Source organism: Rhinoderma darwinii, chromosome 3, assembly GCF_050947455.1.
Source record: "Rhinoderma darwinii isolate aRhiDar2 chromosome 3, aRhiDar2.hap1, whole genome shotgun sequence".
NCBI classification, from domain to species: domain Eukaryota; kingdom Metazoa; phylum Chordata; class Amphibia; order Anura; family Rhinodermatidae; genus Rhinoderma; species Rhinoderma darwinii.
In genome coordinates, this window is record NC_134689.1 from 116,386,987 (window position 1) to 116,407,088 (window position 20,102).

The 20,102-nt window shown below is 41.8% G+C and overlaps 1 protein-coding gene across 1 annotated transcript in view; it reads left to right on the forward strand.

The window, feature by feature from the left end:
• Positions 1–20,102, forward strand: part of ARHGEF37 (Rho guanine nucleotide exchange factor 37) — a 46,975-nt gene that overhangs the window by 13,923 nt on the left and 12,950 nt on the right. The window contains exons 7-11 of the mRNA XM_075856604.1: positions 1,602–1,706; positions 3,198–3,308; positions 3,904–4,233; positions 12,016–12,144; positions 16,954–17,149. Of these exons, the coding sequence (XP_075712719.1) occupies positions 1,602–1,706; positions 3,198–3,308; positions 3,904–4,233; positions 12,016–12,144; positions 16,954–17,149 (871 nt within the window). The remainder of the gene's footprint in view (positions 1–1,601; positions 1,707–3,197; positions 3,309–3,903; positions 4,234–12,015; positions 12,145–16,953; positions 17,150–20,102) is intronic.

Consider the following 20,102-nt stretch of genomic DNA (forward strand, 5'->3'; position numbering starts at 1 on the left):
AATACAAGTCGACCCACAAAAAAAAGCCCTCATACAATTGCATCGGCGAAAAAATAAAAAAGTTATGGAGACACAAAAACAAATAATTTTGAAAAAAATGTGTTTTCACTGTGTAAAATCGCAACAACCCACTGAATAAAGTTATTGTGTTATTTATACCACACGGTAAACGGCGTAAATTTAGGACGCCAAAAATTGTGGCGAAATTGCAGGTTTTTTTCTATTCCCCCCCAAAAAAAGTTAATAAAAGTTAATCAATAAATTCTATGTACCCCAAAATGGTGCTATTAAAAATTACAACTTAACCCGCAAAAAACAAGACCTTATACAGTAATGTCGATGCAAAAATAAAAAAGTTATAGCTCTTTGAATGAGACGATGGAAAACCTTAAAAAATAGCCTGGTCATTAAGGTCTAAAATAGGCTGGTCATTAAGGGGTTAATTAACATGACTTGGATAAGTAGAGTCCTGTGATGTATACCTTACCATAACCCCCTTCTCAAATTCTCCTTAAGAAAGAAACAACACATGAAACAGAGGTTGGATTCTAATGGCCACAGCAGCCATTTTATTAATAATTTACAGAAAATAAAATTTCCATAAACAAAAACATTCTATAAACATAGGGGAAGTCCTTGAAGTTATTGGAAATGAGAATAGCCATCTGCCACCCACCACCACTTGTTTTACCTCCAGCCGTAACCCGGCGCAGAAGCACCGCTCACCTCTGCAGATGGCTTTTTGCCCGTAACGCACTCCAAAGGGGTAACACCCTAAGAAGCCTTCCAAATATTTTTTGGGGGACGCATACCCCTGATGCGACCCCCACCAGTTTTTACTGACCAACCTCAAGGACTCCCCCTGCCAGCTACCGTGACAACAGAAAAAACAAACAGGACAACAACCCCCCAGTGACCCCCTCAAACCGAACACACAACAACCATTCCATACACTCACCACGATGCAACCACTCATTAAACAAGATGGGCGGGTGGGCGGGACTTATTTTAAATGTTCTCCTTCCTGCACAATGAGGAAACAGCGGGAAGATGTGACCAACACCCACTCCACCCCTCAAGCCCCTCCCAACCTCCTCTCTCTATTCTACTCCCTCCCATACCCTGACAAGTAAATTTAACCCCTTCTTCCCCTACTCCCTCCTATACCTGTCATGGAGGCCTCCCCTTATCTTCTTTTAGGGCGGCAGTACGGCCTCTCCTTTAGTGCCAGCAGAGTTTCCAACATAAACCATGTCAACATAGTGCTGGCACTGTTTTATTTACCGTAAATATATCAAAAACTATGTTCTCTTTATTTTTATAATATATCTTTATAGGAGTTGGGGCTCTTTTTCTTTGTGTCACTTAGCTCCAAATACAATTTCACATAGTCATAGAATTAAAAGAAAAAGTTCTGGGCTGGTCGTTTTTGGACTGTTTTTAGATACAGATTAATAGTCTGCCTGCTTGTGCATATACAATGTGCATTGTAAGTTTTCATATTATTGGGGAGGGTGGGGGGCTGATATACTGTACAACAGATTATAGAAAATTGTGTTTTTACCCATAGTGGCCAATTAAATTATTTTCTTTCTTGGCAGAGAGAAGACAAGGAGTTTGACAATCTGGCTGAGAGGTTTCATAGACTGGCAGCTGTGGTTAGTCAAATGGAAGAAAATGTCATATCATATGTGAAGAATGTTGAGGTAATAATAAGCTGCAGAGAACTGTTACCTTGTATATTCCTTGAACCGTAATCGTAAAGGTCCCGACTTTGGAGTTGTTCTCTGTTATCGGCCATTATCACATTCTCACGGTCCAATACTGTAAAAGCGAATACAGACATTAGCTTTTATAGTAAAGATGTTTTTATCTGGCAGTTGCAGGTAGTGCACTTTGCAAGGTTATTCTAGATGGGAAGGTACAGGGGAGTGGTTACCAATAGCAACCAATCAGATTACTAATGGCCAGGAGGAAAGCTTCATTACTAGCTGCAGAGACTCCTCTTGCCCAACTGCAAGCTGATCAAATGCGTCATACTGCTGCTCAAGCTGCAGAAACTCCTCAGCAAACACGGGTTTCTCAGCAACAGATCAGACAGGTGGCTCTCAGAAGCACTGAGACTCCTGCCTGAACCCAGGCCAGTCAGCAAGCTGATAGAGCACCTCATGTTCAGCGTGCTAATGAATGGGCTTTCATGCATGAAATTATGATCCACCCATAGTCTATGGCCAACTGGTAAAAAAATGCCAATGTTGTTAGTCAACAGGCTCTGTCACAGTCTTATGACTCCATTTCCTACCAGTTTAGCTGTTAGGTATTTAGGAAGTTAAATTGTAATAAACAGCTGCTATTGATTTCCCCATGAACCAAGAAAATACGAGGGCATGGATTGGCCTCCTGGGCACCCTTGGAACATATCCAATGAACACACAGACAGAACGACACGTTATACCCGGGCAGAGCCGGGTACATTTTCTACTATACAGATAAATATACAGCATCTTTACTACATCAAAATGAACTAAAACATATATAACACCGATGAATAATCAATCACAAGATGAAAAGGTTTGGATACTCTCTGTATGAGGGATTCCATTGGTTAAAGTGCAAAGGACTTATTGACACCAACGTATTGCAGATCTACATTGTACGGATCAGAAATACAGTGCCCATAAATTGCTATGGGCTCATACTGTACCTTGGTGTTCCACCAATTTTATATGAAGGCACACAAGATTTTTTTCTCACAGGTTTATATGTAATCCTTAAAAAACCAAATGTGACACGTTCCAATTTTTATGGAGCCTTGCTTCTATGGCACAAAACGGTGCCCCAGAGAGTGCTTACAACTTTGTCATATGGACCCATGGAGATGTGTGTCCCTGTACAGGGTTCACGTACACGTCTTTGCTGTGGGCAGGGTCCTATTATCTTACTTTATGTATTATTTTATTGAAGTCATCTTCCAACCATCATCCTTCCTCTAGTGTCACTAAAAACTATTTCTTCAGCCATAGTAAGGCAGTGTTTTCATTTCTGGCTGTACATATCTTCCTCTCATATTTACTGTACCCTTGTGTACAATGTCTTTGTATGACTTTTCACATCTTGTCCTTTATCTGCAGTAATAGTTAATTATTATACTATGCATGATTCATTTCCTTACGCACCGTCTCCAACCTGTTTTACAGGAATACTTTCTTATCCAGCCTCAGACATATCCACTGGAGTATCTGCAAGGATCAGTCCATCCATTGAATGGCTACACGCTAGAACTCTGCAACAGCATCTTCCCAGCATTTGTAAGTGACCTAGATCTCAGGTTCAGTTATTCAGTCAATGTCAAATTTTTTTTGTGGGACGAGTTGTTGTTTTTATCGGCACCTTTTTGGGGTACATATAACTTATTGATTAACTTTTATAAATTTTTTTGAGGGAGGAATGGAAAAAGCAATTTCGACTTTGTAGTTTCAATTCAAATGAATGGGAGAAGGCTGTAATACTGTGAACAAGTGTGTCAGCGATTCACATTACGAGCAGTAACAGTAATGAATGCAAGGCAGCGCTCATACAAGCGCTGCGGCCCCTTCAAAACAGCTGATCGGCAGGAGTGCCGTGAGTCTGACCCCCACCAATCAGATATAGATGGCCTATCCTGAGGATAGTCCATCAATTTCTTATGATTGGACAACCCCTTTAAATAAAAGGCGCAACAACTTTTGGACCTCCAGCACTATTTCATTTGCTTTGCTAATTCTAACATTTTTAGTTGCTGGACTTAATTTCTTGTACATGGTTGTGTTTGAAAATTATTTATTTATTGCATCAAAAATTGGCTTTACTTCTTTGGTTCACTTTTCTTGTTCTCTAATCTCTGATATCACCTGCTTCTTGCAGAAAAGAAGAGTGCAAACAATGGTCCTACAGCCTCTTAGTAATCTTTCAGAGTGTTTAAAGGGCCCAAAAAACCTGATCCGGAAGAGAATGGACAAACTTTTAGACTATGAGAATCTGGAGGAGAAATACAGTGAAACTGGAAGGATGACGTGGGAAGAGGAGGACATAGTAAACAACTACAAGACCATTCATTCTATGCTACTATCTGAGCTACCTAACTGCATTGAACTGTCCAATCAGTTGCTTCATAATATTTTCCTTAGTTTCATTGCTGTACAGAAAGATTTGGCTGTTCAAGTAAGCTTTGCAGCAGGAGAATATTCTTCCCAGGTAAAAAAAAAAAGCATATGCCCTCACTTGAAGGGAATGTGTCGCTAGAATTTATTTTTGTTCCAGTTAAACAGTTAATATATAAGTGATTACACATTGTTTTAATTTTTATTTTTTCACAAGTCAGGAAATATTATAAATTAGATTCTAATATATAACATTTCCATGTGCTGGTCACTAGAGGGAGCAATTCCTGAAATTGCAGCATTGGCAATGTGGTAAAGCAACCTCCTTGCTTTATGCTGCAAATTTGGGGTTGACACACTCGCACTAGTGTCCTTACACAATCCCCCCTCCCTTATCCTGGCTAGTGCCAGGAGGAGGGGGTTGAATCTTCAAACCTCCTACACGGTGTGTCGCCATTTTCTGAGCGAATGCACAGTATAGGAGGATTAGATACAGTGGTAATCAGACAGTATAACACAAATAATACACACAGCACATACACAAACGTAACTTACCTGCTCCTGCCGCCGCTGCCGCCTCCGCTCCTACACCTTGCGTCTTCGCTGCCTTGAACATATGCCCGGAAGCCGCGACCGGAAGTCGTCATCTTGCTGTCCGGCCGCGGCTTCCGGTCCACATGAAAATGGCGCCGGATGTCGCTCTACCAAAGACCTTCCTTTTGGTCTGTGTGGGAGCGGCGCATGCGCCGTTCCCACACAGACGGCGTACACTATAGTGAATGGAATGGCTCCCGTTTGCATTCTCTATGGGGATGTATGTGCCGTATTCCATCTCTGTATGTGTCGTTAATCGACACATACAGAGATGAAAAATAAATGGCAGCCCCCATAGAAAAGTAAAAGTAAGAAAAAAATACAACACAAGAACACAAATAAATAACATTTATTTTAATACCATACTAAAAGCAATATTATATAAAAAAAAAATTTTCCGTGACACCTTCCCTTTAATGATTGGTGGGGATCTGGCTTCAGGACCCCTAATGATCCTGAGAATTAAGGGTCCACAGCGCTGATTAAGCTTTTACTGTTTTTCCCTGCACAGCAGTGCCCCATCCACCTGGTGTGCAGGGAACTGCAGCTCGACTCTATTAAAGCCAGGTGGCTGGGAGGGGGAGAGATAGGATGGGTGGGAAAAAGTGGGAGGAAGGGAGGTTAAAAAATAGTAATAAGAAGCATTAAAATAATCAATAAATAATATATAGATAGTAAAAAGTAAATTTTTTGGTATCAAAATTAGTTTTCAAAAGGAGCTAATTTTATACATATTATATTTTAACTTTATTCATTGACACATCCAAGACTTATACTACCTATTCATTAATGTATAAAAACGTTAAAAATACTTACATATAGATTAAAAATAAATATTTGTTCCCTTCTTAAATAGGCATTATATTTATTACTAATGGTGCTGCATGATATAATGTATCTGGGCTTATTTTAAAGGTGATTTAAAGAATATGTAGACTTTTGAACTAAATTTATTTTAAATAAAGCAATGTTTGAGATGATTTTAAAAAACAAATGTACTTTATGAGATACAGCTTCTATGTATCCTGTATGCATAGAAGCTGTGTCTTGTCATCAAAACCGATTCCATCAGGTCAGCTGGACTGACGGCTCGGCTGAAAGCTGGTCCTGTGTGTCTCTGACACGCAGGATCCAGCTAATAACGATCACATCATGTAGTTCATGAAGCTTTCAACCTAGCTGTCAGTCCAGCTGACCTGACGGAATCGGCTTTGTCGCCAAGATACAGCTTCTTTGTATACAGGATACATAGAAGCTGTATCTCAAAAAGTAAAAATTTTTATTAAAAAGAAAAACAGATTTAAAAGTTGCTTCAAAATCACCTCAAACATTGTTTTATTTTTTTTAAAAATCCTGTATATTATGTTTTTTTTGTGTTTTTTTTAAAACATAATGTTATTTTTTTTAAAACTTTTATATTTAGATTATAACTTTTTTTTTAATAACTTTTAGATTACATATTATACCTCCTCCCTCTTCCCACCATACTGCAGAAGAGAAAAAAAAAACCCCAGAAAACAAAAATTTCAATAATTCAAGAATTTTTCCCATCATAGTTTTAGGGAAAACAAAAAAGACATTTCAGAAGGTTTAACAGTATCAATTCATTTGCAAAAAAATTCTGCACACATCCTCTATATTTATAGTTATAGTACTCATATGACATCTGCTTAGAGGTTTCCGATTTCCATAATTTCATAGTTGGGACTTTCTTACTCATCCATAGTTTGGCAATTAGTTTTCTAGCAACAAACATAAGTTTTAAAATCCCTAAAGTTGTTGGAGTAATAAGACCAAGCTGATCCGGGTCACCTAATATACAAATTTTTAAATTCATACAAAGATTTAATTCATAAATCCTATTAATTTCATTTGTAACATCTATCCAATATCTGACCAACTTGGGGCATCTCCATATTGTATCCAATCACATTTAGGGTAATTTAGGGAATCAGAATAACCTATTCTGTGTAAAAAATATTTAGAGTAGTAAAGGCGATGTTTGATCAAATATTGAGTAATTTTATGTGCCCCATTTAGAATAACCTTATTGGAAATTTTATAAATTCATGCCCATTCCTCATTGGAAACAGTCCCCAAATCTTCTATCCATTTATAACGTGAGTTAATATAACGAAAATTTACTCAACGACATTTTTAATTCCTGGAGTCCATGGGCAGCACAACACATATGGGTTTTAGTCCCCTAGGTAGAATCAAGCAGAGACAGGTTAATTAGCAATAAGCATTAAGCAATTAAACAATTAAGGACTTCCCCTATAAGTATATACCGGAAACTGGGCCCCAGCATATTTTTACGAAGCAATAGTAATAACTCCTGCCGGGGGGGTGGGGGGGGAGCTTGTGCTGCCTACGGACTCCAGGAAATAAAAATTTCGGTGAGTAAATTTTCGTTTTCTTGATCATCCTTGGCAGCACAACACATATGGGACTTGCCAAGCAATAGCTATATGGGCGGGATAGCAGACGCCATTTCAAGCACTCTTTTGCCAAATAGAGAACCCTCTGATGCCAGTGAGTCGAGCCTGTAGTGCTTGACAAAGGTTGATGCGGATGCCCACGTAGTCACTCTGCAGATTTAATCCAGGGGGATATGCCCGACTTCTGCCCATCAGATAGCTGTTGAGCGTGTGGAATGTGCCCTGATCTGCAGAGAAGATTGAAGGTCACTGAGATGATAGCATTTTTCAATAGTTGATCCAATCCACCTTCCTAGGATGGCTTTACTTGCTTTTTGTCCCTTATTAGGACCAGCATGTTGAAGGAACAGATTTTCTGATTTCCTAAAAGCCATTGTCCTTTGAATATAAGTGAGAGCTGCTCTTCTCACATCCAGTGAATGCCAATTTTCCTTATCTTCACCTTGGGGATGAGGGAAGAGAACTGGCAATAATATCTCTTGATTTATATTCCTAAAGGAAGGAACTTTCGGCAAGACCCCAGGCATGGTACGTAGTAGAAGACAATCTCCCAGGTCCCTCAAATATGGTTCTTTGAAGGAAAGGGCCTGCATCTCGCTTATGCGCCTGGACGACATGATTACCACCAGGAAGAAGGCCTTGAAGGAGAGAAACGGTGGCTTTGTTAGAGCTGACACCACTATTGAAAGGTCCCAGGAAGGAGAGGGTACCTGAGAGACTGGGCTAAGGTTTCTTAAAGCCTTGAAGAAGGTCTTCACCAACTGCTGGTTGGGGAAACGATTTTGCACTTGGGCATTAATTGGCGTGAACTGCACATTAAGGGTATTTAGCTTCAAGCCTTTATTGAAGCCCTCCTGAAGAAATTGTAGGATAGTATTCAGAGAGACTCTGGGTATTAAGGGGTGGGGAGGAAAAATGTAGATTAATTTTCCTCCCCAACTGACAGACAGGCCATCTAATGCTACTGCATGGCGGGTGTGGTACAGAGAACAGAAGCTGAGAACTTTGTTGTTCTCTTCTGATGCCATCACATCCACGTCTGGCATTCCCGACGTGGCAGCTAAGCTGCTGAAAGCCTGAGGGTTGAGACTCCACTCCCCTGGATGGAGGATATTGCGGCTGAGGAAGTCTGTAGTGTGGTTCAAGGAGCCCTTGATGTGAACTGCTGAAATTCCCAATGAATGTTGTTCTGCCCAACTCATAAGTCGTCTGCACTGGGTTGACATTGAGGCACTCCTCGTTCCTCCCTGTTTGTTTACATAGATCACAGTTGCAAGGTTGTCTGACTGGATCAGGAATTGGGTATTTCTCAGATGGGATTGAAAGGACATTAGCGACAATCTCACTACTCTGAGTTCCTTCATGTTGGAGGATAGTGACACTTCCCTCTGACACCATCTATTCTGAACCCATAGGTGATCTACATGGGCATCCCAGCCCCAGGAGGATGCATCCGTTGTGAGGACTTTCTGTGGTGGGGGAACCAGAGACTTGCCGGACCGGAGAGTGTCCGGGATTAACCACCAGCTGAGGTCTTGAAGGGTGAAGTTGGAGACTTTGAAGAGGGCATCCAGATTTCGAACATTTTTGTCCCAGGCTCTGAGGATGTCGAGCTGTAATGATCTCATGTGGGCTTTAGCCCAGGGGACCGCATCTATGGATGAGGTTATTAGACCTAGGATTTTCATAGCTCATCGAACCGATATATTCGGATGGCAAATAAGGCGTTCTATTGAACCGCAGATTGCAGCAATCCTCTCTGGAGACAATTTGACTGTCATCGACTGGGAATTCACCATGAACCCTAAAAATTTCAGATTCTGTGATGGTGAGAGCTGTGACTTTCTGAAGTTCACCAGGAACCCTGTGAAAGTGAAGAAACTCCAATGTGGTTTGGAGAGGTTGTTGTAGAACGGACTCTGATGATGCTTTTATTAGCCAGTCGTCCAAGTAAAGGACCACACATATCCCTCTCAGCCTCAGTGCTGCTGTTAGGACCACCACGATTTTTGTGAACACACGTGGTGCCGACGAAATCCCGAAGGGTAGGCTGGTAAATTGGAAGTGCTGTACTCCGCCTTGCGTCTAGACCGCCAATCGGAGGAACCTTTTGTGCGCGGCCAGAATCGGGACATGCAAATATGCGTCTATGAGGTCGATTGTTGCCAGCACGTCGTTCCTTTCCAGAAGGTTCATCACTGACTGGATAGTCTCCATCTTGAAGGTTTTCCTCACCAGATATTGATTGAGGAAAGTCAGGTCTATTACCAACCTCCAACTGCCGTCTGATTTGGGCACAGAGAACACTCTGGAGTAAACTCCTTGCCCTTTTTTTGAGACTGGGACATCTTCCAGGGCTGCTTTCTGGAGAAAGTCCTGCAGAAGCTGATGGACTATTGGGTTGTGATGCCTGTCGAGGAAAATGTGGTCTGGTAGGAGAGTTCTAAACTCCAAAGTGTATCCTCTCCTGATGGTTGCCGTCACCCAGTCGTCGGATGATGTCACCGACCACCGAGAGGAGAATCTCTGAATCCTTGCTCCTACTTGTAGGATTGGCTGGGCGTCATAAACTGTTTGGATTTTGAGTGGAGTTTTTCTTCTGAAAGGAGGAAGGGTTTTCCCGCTTCATTTTAAACGTGCGCTGATGGTCTGGAAACCTTCTTTTGAACCTCAGGAATTTTCTTCTCTGATCCCGAAAGTAATGCCTGGTATCCCTCCTTTTAGGTTCAGGAAACCTAGCCCCTTTGCCTTCCCTTTGCCTTCCCCTAAGGAATTAAAAATATCCGTTAATTGGGGACCAAACAGAGATTCTGGCTGAAAAGGGAGGCTACAAAAATTATTTTTGGAGAGATTATCCCCAGACCATAACTTAAGCCAATGAGACCTTCTGGCCGCATTCGATAGGGACAAGGCCCTGGATGCATACTTGATGTTATCCAGCTGGGAGTCACAGAGGAACTCCGAAGCTGACTTCATTACTGGGAGGGACTGGAGAATTTCTGCCCTTGGGACTCCATCTTCTAGATACCCTGACAGGTGGCTTAGCCAGACCCGGAGTGCTCTAGCCACCGGTACTGAAGACAAGGAGGCTTTGCACGAGCCCACTGCTGAAGTATACACCTTCAGAAGGGAATCCTGGGTCTTTCAGCAGGGCTGATTAATCGGGTGGAAAAACGGCTTTCTTTGCCAATTTAACCACTGGCAAGTCCAGTTTTGGAATATTCCCCATTCTGATTTCCTCTCAGGCTTATCCCAATCCCGTTTCATCCATTCCGTTAGGGCAGGATGGCTGGGAAATTTTTTCCCCTTGGTAATGGGAAAATAAAGCAGTCTGTCCTTTTTAGGCTTATGCTCAACCTACTTCCCCATCTCCAATGTATTCTTTACAGCTCTAATGAGATCATGGAGCTTATCCTTACTCAGGATGTAACATTCCTCGGGGTCATCAGAGTCTGGGGAGTCAGAGACCACCTCTGAATCTGAACCTCCTGCAGAGGAGGAAACCTCCTGGTATTGAGGAGGTGGAGAGGGAGACCGCCTGGCTCTCTTAGAATGGTGTGATGATTTTACATCCTCAAAAACTACAGACAGCTGTTGTTTAAACCATTGCATAAATCCCCTAGAATCTTCCCTGGGAGGGGAGGCGACTGGGGTGGAGCATGAGATACACAGATCGGACACAATGTCATCAGGCAGAGGCTGGAGGCATTCCCTGCAAAAGCCTGTGCCTGGATTTGTGGGTCCTTTTCCTGCCTTCTCTTCTGGCAGACATCTAGAGAAGAGGCAGAAAGAAGCGCATGGTAGGAAAATGGGCATAGCCATCAGCATCAAGATACATCAGGACCCATCAATGTAAACAGCCTTACTAACCTTAGCAAGCAGAGGGCTGTCCAGAGGCAGAGCGCACCAGGTTTCAAACAGGACGCCGGCATTATGAGTCTGCTGCGTCCGCGCGTCACATCCGGGGGGTGGGGCCAACCCAGGGAGTGGGGCCAACCCGAGGGCGGGGCCAATGAAGACATCACTTCCGCCCCCATCCATGCCTCTGTAACGCCGAGCAGCACTTTCGGGTAACCGGGAGAGCGCGGGCGGTTGGTCCGGAATCCACTTCGGACCTAGACGAACGGGGGATGCTCCAACAGGGGGTCCTCCTCCCTTGCTACCATTACCATGATCAGGTAAGGTGCCCCTTTGCCGTATACCAAGACGTTGACCGCCATCTTGGTACACCTTCGCGGCTGAGGGACAGAGGCGCAGCCCTGTATGCAGCCCTGAATTTTTTTGTCCTTTGTTAGAAGGATAGGGTACTGTCTCCGTACTGACCTAAGAGTGAAAGAGAAAATACGCTGGGGCCCGGTTTCCGGTACATAGGGGAAGTCCTTAATTGTTTAATTGCTTAATGCTTATTGCTGATTAACCTGTCTCTGCTTGATTGTACCTAGGGGACTAAAACCCATATGTGTTGTGCTGCCAAGTACGATCAGGAGATCTCTTGTGCTTTATTAACCATCAAATAACCATATAGCTTAGAAATAAAGCTCTTTTTTGGCTGAGCCACTAAGATTTCATAAGCCACAAATGTACTAATTATTTCTTTTTTCCCTCTTATAATGCGCTTCATGAAGTTCATGAGATAATTTTGTATATCTAAATTTAGTGTTCCATGTGATTACTTCGCCTACAAGAATTTCTCCCAACTCTCTAATTTGACCCCCTCTGTGTACATCTGAGACTGTATATTATGTTTATATTAAGGTTGCTCATTCCTTAAAGTATTTAAAACCCTTTCTATTAGAGGTTTAAAATGCTAAAATATAATGCTTTGTCATTTTGTTTTATAGATGCAGTGCAATACAGTTCCTGAGCCACAATTTAAGAGATGGGTTGAAGACTGTATCTGCCATTCAATTTCACAGCTCAATGAATTCACAAACAAATTTGATGAGCAATTGCCAGTCCCAGTACCACAGGTAAGCTCCAGCCTGGAAAAGTTTTGATTTCAGCAGCTCCTTATTTTTGCAGTGTTATAAATAATATGATACTGCTCTTTAAATGGAGATCATGGCTCACATGTATTTGTCAATTGCATGTAATTTTCCATTATGTACACAGTGGTAGGTGTAATGCATAACTAAACTCTGAAAAAACATGATAATACATGTAGTAGGTAGACACATTATTAGCTAAAATAAGGAGTTTGGTTTCTGGTGTTACATGCAGTACTGAATAAAGAGAATTACAGGATTTTTACAATTTTGGGGATTCATTTTAGTGGTTCAATCAGTTATATTAGGTTAGATTATTATATTAGTTAAAGAATTATCACAAACATATGCGCCAGACTATGCGATTGTATGCCTGTACATTTGCATACATCTGCTATTGAAATGCAGCGTATATATACACATTTTTTTGCATACAGTTGTACATAGTTGACTACAAAGGTTTATTGGCCAAACCTGTGCAAAAAGAACACCTTTTTGGCATATGCTTGCCTAAAAATAGCCTATAGGCGTATCAGATGTATACATCTGGAGAATTTCTCTGTGCATACAGCGACTGTTGAGTCTTGTTTTTCATTCCCTCCCAAAACATAAAATAAAAGTTAATCAATAAGTCCCCTGTACCCCACAATAGTACCAAAGAAAACTGCACTTTGCTTACAAAAAACAAGCCCAAATATTGCCACATCAATGGAAAAATAGAATTTACGGATCCTGGAATATGGCGATGCAAAAACAAATAATTTTTCTTTAAAAGGGTTTTTACTGGGGGGCGTGGCATAGACAAGGCTGCTTTCTTTTGGAGCTCCGAGACCGCGGCTTAACTACAGAGACTTTTCACCACTTAGCTTTCACACAAAGCATGCCAAAAGGGAAGAAACCGGACTCGAAACCCCCGGCCACTCCAGTCACCTCGCTGGCATGTTTTTCCCGTCATTTTGCAGGAGATTCCCCTTCGTCTCCTCGACCCATCATGGCACCCACGCCGTAGACGAACAGACAGCCTCCTTTGCGAGGGCCTCCCAGCCCCTGCGCTCTAATCCAACCTGTACCGGCTATGTTCCTATCTCAAAACCGAGGTTCGATATCTAACTCCATTGGCGTTGAGGACCCCTCGGCTGATGTCCCACTGCTGTTGGAACTTCGGGAAATATTACAGGCTCTCCCTACCATGGTGGATTTGGAGGCTCAATTTTCCCGCCTTGAAGAGCGCCATGCCAGGGACATCTCCGCCATTCAGCAGACTGTTCAACAAATCTCCACCACGGTGGCACAGGTTCAACAACGACACCAAGATCTGGACAGCTCTCCCTCTAATCTTACGACTACATTACAGTCTCATTCTATCTTGCTGAGCGACCTCACTCTCCATATTGATGACTTGGAAAATCGGGGCTGCCGCAATAACATCAAAATTCGAGGCCGGCCAGAATCGGTGAGTAAGTCACTGCCCTATTTCGCAAGATGTTGGACTTAGCTGATGAAGATGACCTGGAACTCGACACAGTTCATAGGGTGTATAGCCCTAGGATACAGGATCGAAACAGAAGTGGCTCACGGGATGTCCTCTGCCGTGTCCATTTATTCAAGCAAAAAGAAGCGATGCTTCGCAAAGCTTGGGATTTGGGTCCAATTGCACATGAAGGTGCTTCTATAAGTCTACTACCAGATGTTTCACAACACACCCTCAACATGCGACAAATGGTGAAGCCCCTGTTGGATAAGACCCGCGAGGCAGGTGCCTCATATCGTTGGGGCTATCCCTTTCATATCATCTTGCGCAAGGCAGTCACTGACTTTGCTGTGAGATCTCCTGAGGACCCACAAGATTTGCCTTTCTAGGAGTGGATCCCGCACCAGTCCCGGACTGGACAGTCCCCGGACTTTTCCTGCAAGCCCCTTACCGTCCCAACTTGGACAGATCACCAGCCCTTCCTCGGCAAGTCGATATGGTCTGTCCTGTTGATGGTACTTTGGCTGGGAACCCTCTGACCAGGGGCCCTTTTACCCCTCTCACGTCCTGAATCCACACTGATTCTCCCCAGTATCGATGAAACTTTGTGAGTACTGCAATCCTTGTCCATGCATAGACATATAGACAAGAACGTGGGGGTTTTGTGTTAATCATGTACCCGAATTTATAGGATGTACCAGTTCTCTGAGTTTTATACGAGTTAATATGTATCCCATATGTGTTGAAGCCATCCTCACCTTGCTTGATCTCTTCAGGCAGCTATTGTATTTCCATTTTGACACAACCATCGTTTACCTCCTTTTTATACGTTATTTGCAACATGCACCTCTCATTTATGGTACTGTGTATAAATGCCTGGTTCATCAGAGACTCGCTGTTCTCCCTCTAGTCCCTACCTTCTCCCCTTTCCTCCCTTCTCCACCCCTATCCCCCCCCCCCCGCTATTTTCCTGTCTCTGTTTCAATTGCCAGCAGAATAGCTCATTTACCTGACCGGGTCCTGACAGTTCTCAAAGCATACCTCTAAGCATCCCTCCTCTCACTTCAATTGCGAAGGCAAATAACGTATTGTTTACTTGGTGGATATAATTTCCTTTCCTCATGTGTCTTTTCCTTCCCTTTTGTCTCTGTAATCTTTCCTTTCCCCTTCGTAACCTCCTGCAGTACTCTCGGTTCCTTTCCTGACATTTTCCTCCTCCCTTGGTATGCGTATTATGTTATATTGTTATGATGTGATTATATTCTGTATTTATTATACAGTATAGTTTCCTTTTTCAGCTGTTGTTTGGTCTCTCTTCGGAGCGACCAACATTGCCGTTGTTCTCTGTTATCAGCCATTATAGCGAATGTCTGTTTGTTGTCTTCTATAGGCACTTAAACACCTGAACTAATTCACCCCAAATTTGGCACGAAGCTACATCGGGCATTCAGGAACATTTTCGTAAAGGTCCCAACCTTGCTGTTGTTCTCTGTTATCAGCCATTATCACATGATCACGATCCAATACTATAAAAGCGAATACAGACATTCGCTTTTATAGTAAAGATGTTTTTATCTGGCAGTAGCAGGTAGTGCACTTTACAAGATTATCCTAGATGGGAAGGTACAGGGGAGCATCAGATTACTGATGGCCAGGAGGAAAGCTTCATTACTAACGGCAGAGACTCCACTTGCCCAACTGCAGGCTGATCAAATGCGTCATACTGCTGCTCGAGCTGCTGAAACTCCTCAGCAAATACGGGGGTTTCTCAGCAACAGATCAGATAGGTGGCTCTCCGAAGAGCTGAGACTCCTGCTCGAACCCAGGCCAGTCAGCAAGCTGATAGAGCACCCCATGTTCACCCCCTGACGCAACCTCCACCTCCCTTCGTGAGCAAATTGGAACATGATTTGAACTTGTCTTTCTCTGACTCTCAATTAACAAGTCTGTATGATCTCACGCATGGGTCGTCTATATCTAGTCGCATCCAGGAAGCGGGATACAACCTCTTATCACAATGGTACTATGTTCCGTCCAGACTTCATGTCATGTTCCCCAATGTCTCCTCGCACTGCTGGCGATGCCTGCCTGCTGAGGATACCCTACTGCACACTTTTTGGGACTGTCCAGTGTTACCTTTTTGGCAGGAAGTATGGAGAATGACCACCTCTTTTACTGATTACACCGTTGCTTTCACTCCGGATTTCTTCCTGCTTCATCTAATCGACATTCCCTTGACGTCGTACAAAAGGTCTATTCTTAGATATTTAGTTAACTGTGCCCATGCTTGTATACTTGCACTGTGGAAGCGCACGGAACCTTTCTCTCTCTCTGGCTCTGGTTCCTCAAAATAGAGGAAATTAAACGCATGGAGGACCTCACTTCTCAGTTGACTAATCGGTATGACATCTTCTCTACATCTTGGTACCATTTTATTGTCTTTTAGGACACCTCGGAGTATAAGTTCATCCTGGCAACTTGAGGTAGAGAAATGTAACATCCGGAGATGTGATGTAGTTCCATGTATCTACAATGATGGATCCTTCTCCCCCCCTCCCCCCTTTTTTTTTTTTCATCTTCTCTTGACTTCTCTCTCTCCCTCCCTCCTCTCTTCCCCTCTCCTTTTATGCTTTCCTCTAATGTTGATTTGCCATACTATATTTGTTTTCTGATGCAACATATTGGGCCTGCGTGCCCCTTACCCAGCATATGTTTTATTTTTATCCCCTCCCCCTTCTGTGAGATTTCTTGTGATCTCTTTTCTTTTTTAAAATCTTATGCTTTGTATAATGGTTAAATAAAGAATTTTACAAAAAAAAAAAGGGGTTTTTATTGTGCATACATATTTGGTATTTCCATAATCGTACCACCCCATAGAATAAATGTAACATGCTATTTATGCTACGTAGTGAACGGCGTAAATTTAAACCATGAAAAACAATGCTGAAATTGCTGTTTTTTTTAAAATTCCCTCTCAAAAACAAGTTAATAAAAGTTAATCAATATATCATATGCACCCAAAAAATGGTGCAATTGAAAAACATAACTTGTCCCACGAAAAAACAAGCCCTCATACGGCTATATTGACGGAAAAATAAAAAAGTTATGACTCTTTAAATGTGACGGTAAAAAAAAGTAAAAATAATGCTTGACCATTCAGACCAAAATAGGCCTGGTCGTTAAGGGGTTAACAGGTTTATTTCACAAAAGTTATTGTTCAAAAATACTGTGGCTAAAATCTTGAATATCTCTATTTTTCACAGAAATGTATCTAAATATTGTAAATACTTTAAATTTCTCAATTTTTACTTCGACTATATTAGGAGCACATTCCTGCCATTGAACGTCAAATCCAGCAACTTTTGAAACGATACAGTCCACAAAAGCTCTACCAGGTGATGAGCGCTGTAAAAGGCACCCGTGAAATGGAACTCACACTCAGTCGTGGTGATGTGGTGGCTGTCATGCAATTTGCTGACACCAGAGGAAATAAAAACAGATGGCTGGTTGACACAGGAGGTACAAACATAGATTCTACAGTGAATTGGAAGTTGCTATGTTTACATTTGAATCATGATTTCCGCTTTTACAGTACCCATGACATATATGACAGATCCATTATGATCCATCATGATCAGGTATGACAGATTAGTTTTTTTTCTCCTTTGACTTATAATGGATCAGTCATGTTTCCCTCAGGTATGCCTTTTTTTTCTGGATACAATACTGCAGCATGCTACTGTATGCTATTCTGACCATCAAAAAAAGCAACTGAGGTCTCACAGAAAAGATCTAACGGAGGTGTAGACAAAGCTATTTTTTACTGTTAAATATTTATAAAAATTAGAGATATGACATAATGTCCCCCCTACTATGAATTATAATAATATTAGAGGTTATAGAGAAGTAAAGTGACTATATAAAGTCCAAGAGGCCGCAGGCTGTGTGCATATACACGTCACATAACGTGGAGTGGCTCCCAATATGGGAATTTACAAATAGAAATCTTCTTTATGTTACCATGTTGTTATATTACTGCAGCTACGATTTTTGCACAATTTTGTAGGATAGGTTTTAACTCCACTGGATAGCAAAACAAAGGAGGATTGGGACAAGCAACATGCCCTAAAAACGCTTACTTCTTAACCTTTTAAAAAGTCCACTTCAATGTCGTTTTTATTCTGCTGCATGAAAAACCACACCAGAAAACATGCAAAAGCCTGACATTTGAACATTATTGTAAAGCTATGTATATTAAAAGGGTATTTCCAAAATCATAAATTATCACCTATCCACAGGATCGATGGGGGGGAGCCATCTTTTGGGACTTTCACCAATCATGAGAAAGGAGGTCCAGAACCCCCAGATCCTCCTCACTGTACGCAGTCTATGAGCATGATGGTAACTGTCGAGCCTTGTACTCGGCTGTTTCCGTCATTCTCATAGACCAGAGTTTCCCAACCTTTTCAGGCTTGAGACACCCATGGGGGAAAAAAATAATCTCAGGGCACCCCTACCAAAAATTGTTTACAAAAAGAACTGTAAAAACAAGCACTACACTCTTAGGGTATGTTCACACTGTGTTTTTTGTAAGGCAGCAAAAAACTGCCTCAAAGTTCATTCAGTAATTTTGAATTCACAGATTATGCGTTAACAGCGATGTGTGATGCTTTTTTTTTTTGCGTTTTTTTTTTGCTGTGTTTTTTTTCCAGCATTTTTTTAAGCCGTTAGAGCTAATGCAAATAACAATTTTTTGTGACAAAGCCAGGAGTGGATCCAGAAAAAAGGAAAAGTATAAGGCTAAGTTCACATCGTGCATTTGTTTTGGATTTTGTTTTATATTTGACGTGTATCTCACCCTTTGCAGTGCAAAGAGTAAAATCTGCATCAAAAGTTTGCGACAAATCTGCGATGTGTGATATTTCTTCTTATGTTTGGATCCACGCCTTTGTTTGGCTCAAAAACTGCATCAAAAATTGAATGTGTTATTCCAGCCTTAAAGTGGCTCTGTCATCGGATTATAAATGCCCTATCTCCTACATAATCTGATCGCCGCTGTAATGTAGGTAACAGTGTTTTTTATTTTGAAAAACGATCATTTTTGAGCAAGTTATGAACAGTTTTAGATTTATGCTAATTAGTTTCTTAATGCCCAACTGGGCGTTTTTTTAACTTTTGACCAAATGGGCGTTGTAAAGAGAAGTGTATGACTATGACCAATCAGCGTCATACACTTCCCTCCATTCATGTACATTTGTACTCAGCACAGCGTGATCCCGCGAGGTCACGCTGTGCTGTCACATACACCCACATTAACTTTACTGAAGTGTCTTGAGAGTGAATAGATATCGCTTCCAGCCAGGATGCGATGTCTATTCACACTCCCGACACTTCGGTAAAATTTCTGTGGGACTTACTCACACAGCACAGCGTGATCTCGCTGATTGGTCAGAGTCATACACGTCTCTTTACAACGCCCACTTGGTAAAAAGTAAAAAAACGCCCAGTTGGGCATTAAGAAACGAATTAGCATAAATCTCAAATTGTTCATAACTTGCTCAAAAATGATCGTTTTTCAGAATAAAAACCACTGCTATCTACATTACAGCGCCAATCAGATTATGTAGGAGATAGGGCACTTATAATCTGGTGACAGAGCCTCTTTAAGGAAAAATTAAGAAGCAGCCCTTAGCAACCAGGCAGATTCACGTTTTGATGTTTCAGTCGCCCTTTTCATAGCGAAAAAGCTATTTGATTGGTTCCCATGGGCAACTGCTCCAATGTTCCTGTGCCCCATTTTGAAAAATCCCCCCTATTGTCTCACAGAAATATATTCCTAATCCTAAACTGTAACATTCCCAGTTTAGCCTTCCCAGTCCTGTCTACCCTAAGGCCTCTTTCACACGTTTAATACAGCTGCTTTTTTAGTGGCAGCATTACGAACGCAGCATTACGAACCTTTTAACTCCTGTTCTGCTGAACCGCAGAAGGTCGGGGTGTTACGCCTGTAATTCGGCCGCACAAAAAACACTCGTAATATGCCCGTATGAAAGCAGCCTTACTCGCACATTAAAGACACGCTGATACAACAACAAAAGCTAGATGAGGAAGACACATTTAAAACTAAAATGTGGACCTGGGTTCTGAGACATCTCACATTGGATAAACTATCTCTTTACATGGGAACAGATCTTTAAGTAGCCTAAAAAAGAACAAAAATATGATTCATCTTTAGAATATGTCATTACTAAGGGTGAAATATTGTTATTCTCATAAACATTCGGTCATGAAATGGTCAAAATAAAGTTTGTCGAACTTGAACTTTCACAATAAAGAGGAAATGAGCAGTTGGGTTTTTATACTTGTCCCATCATTAATCCTCATCGGACAGTTCCTTTCAAGTATATACTTAGAAACCTAACTCTGATAGATACCTGTCAGATGACACAAAGTGCTCACACAAGAGAAGGTC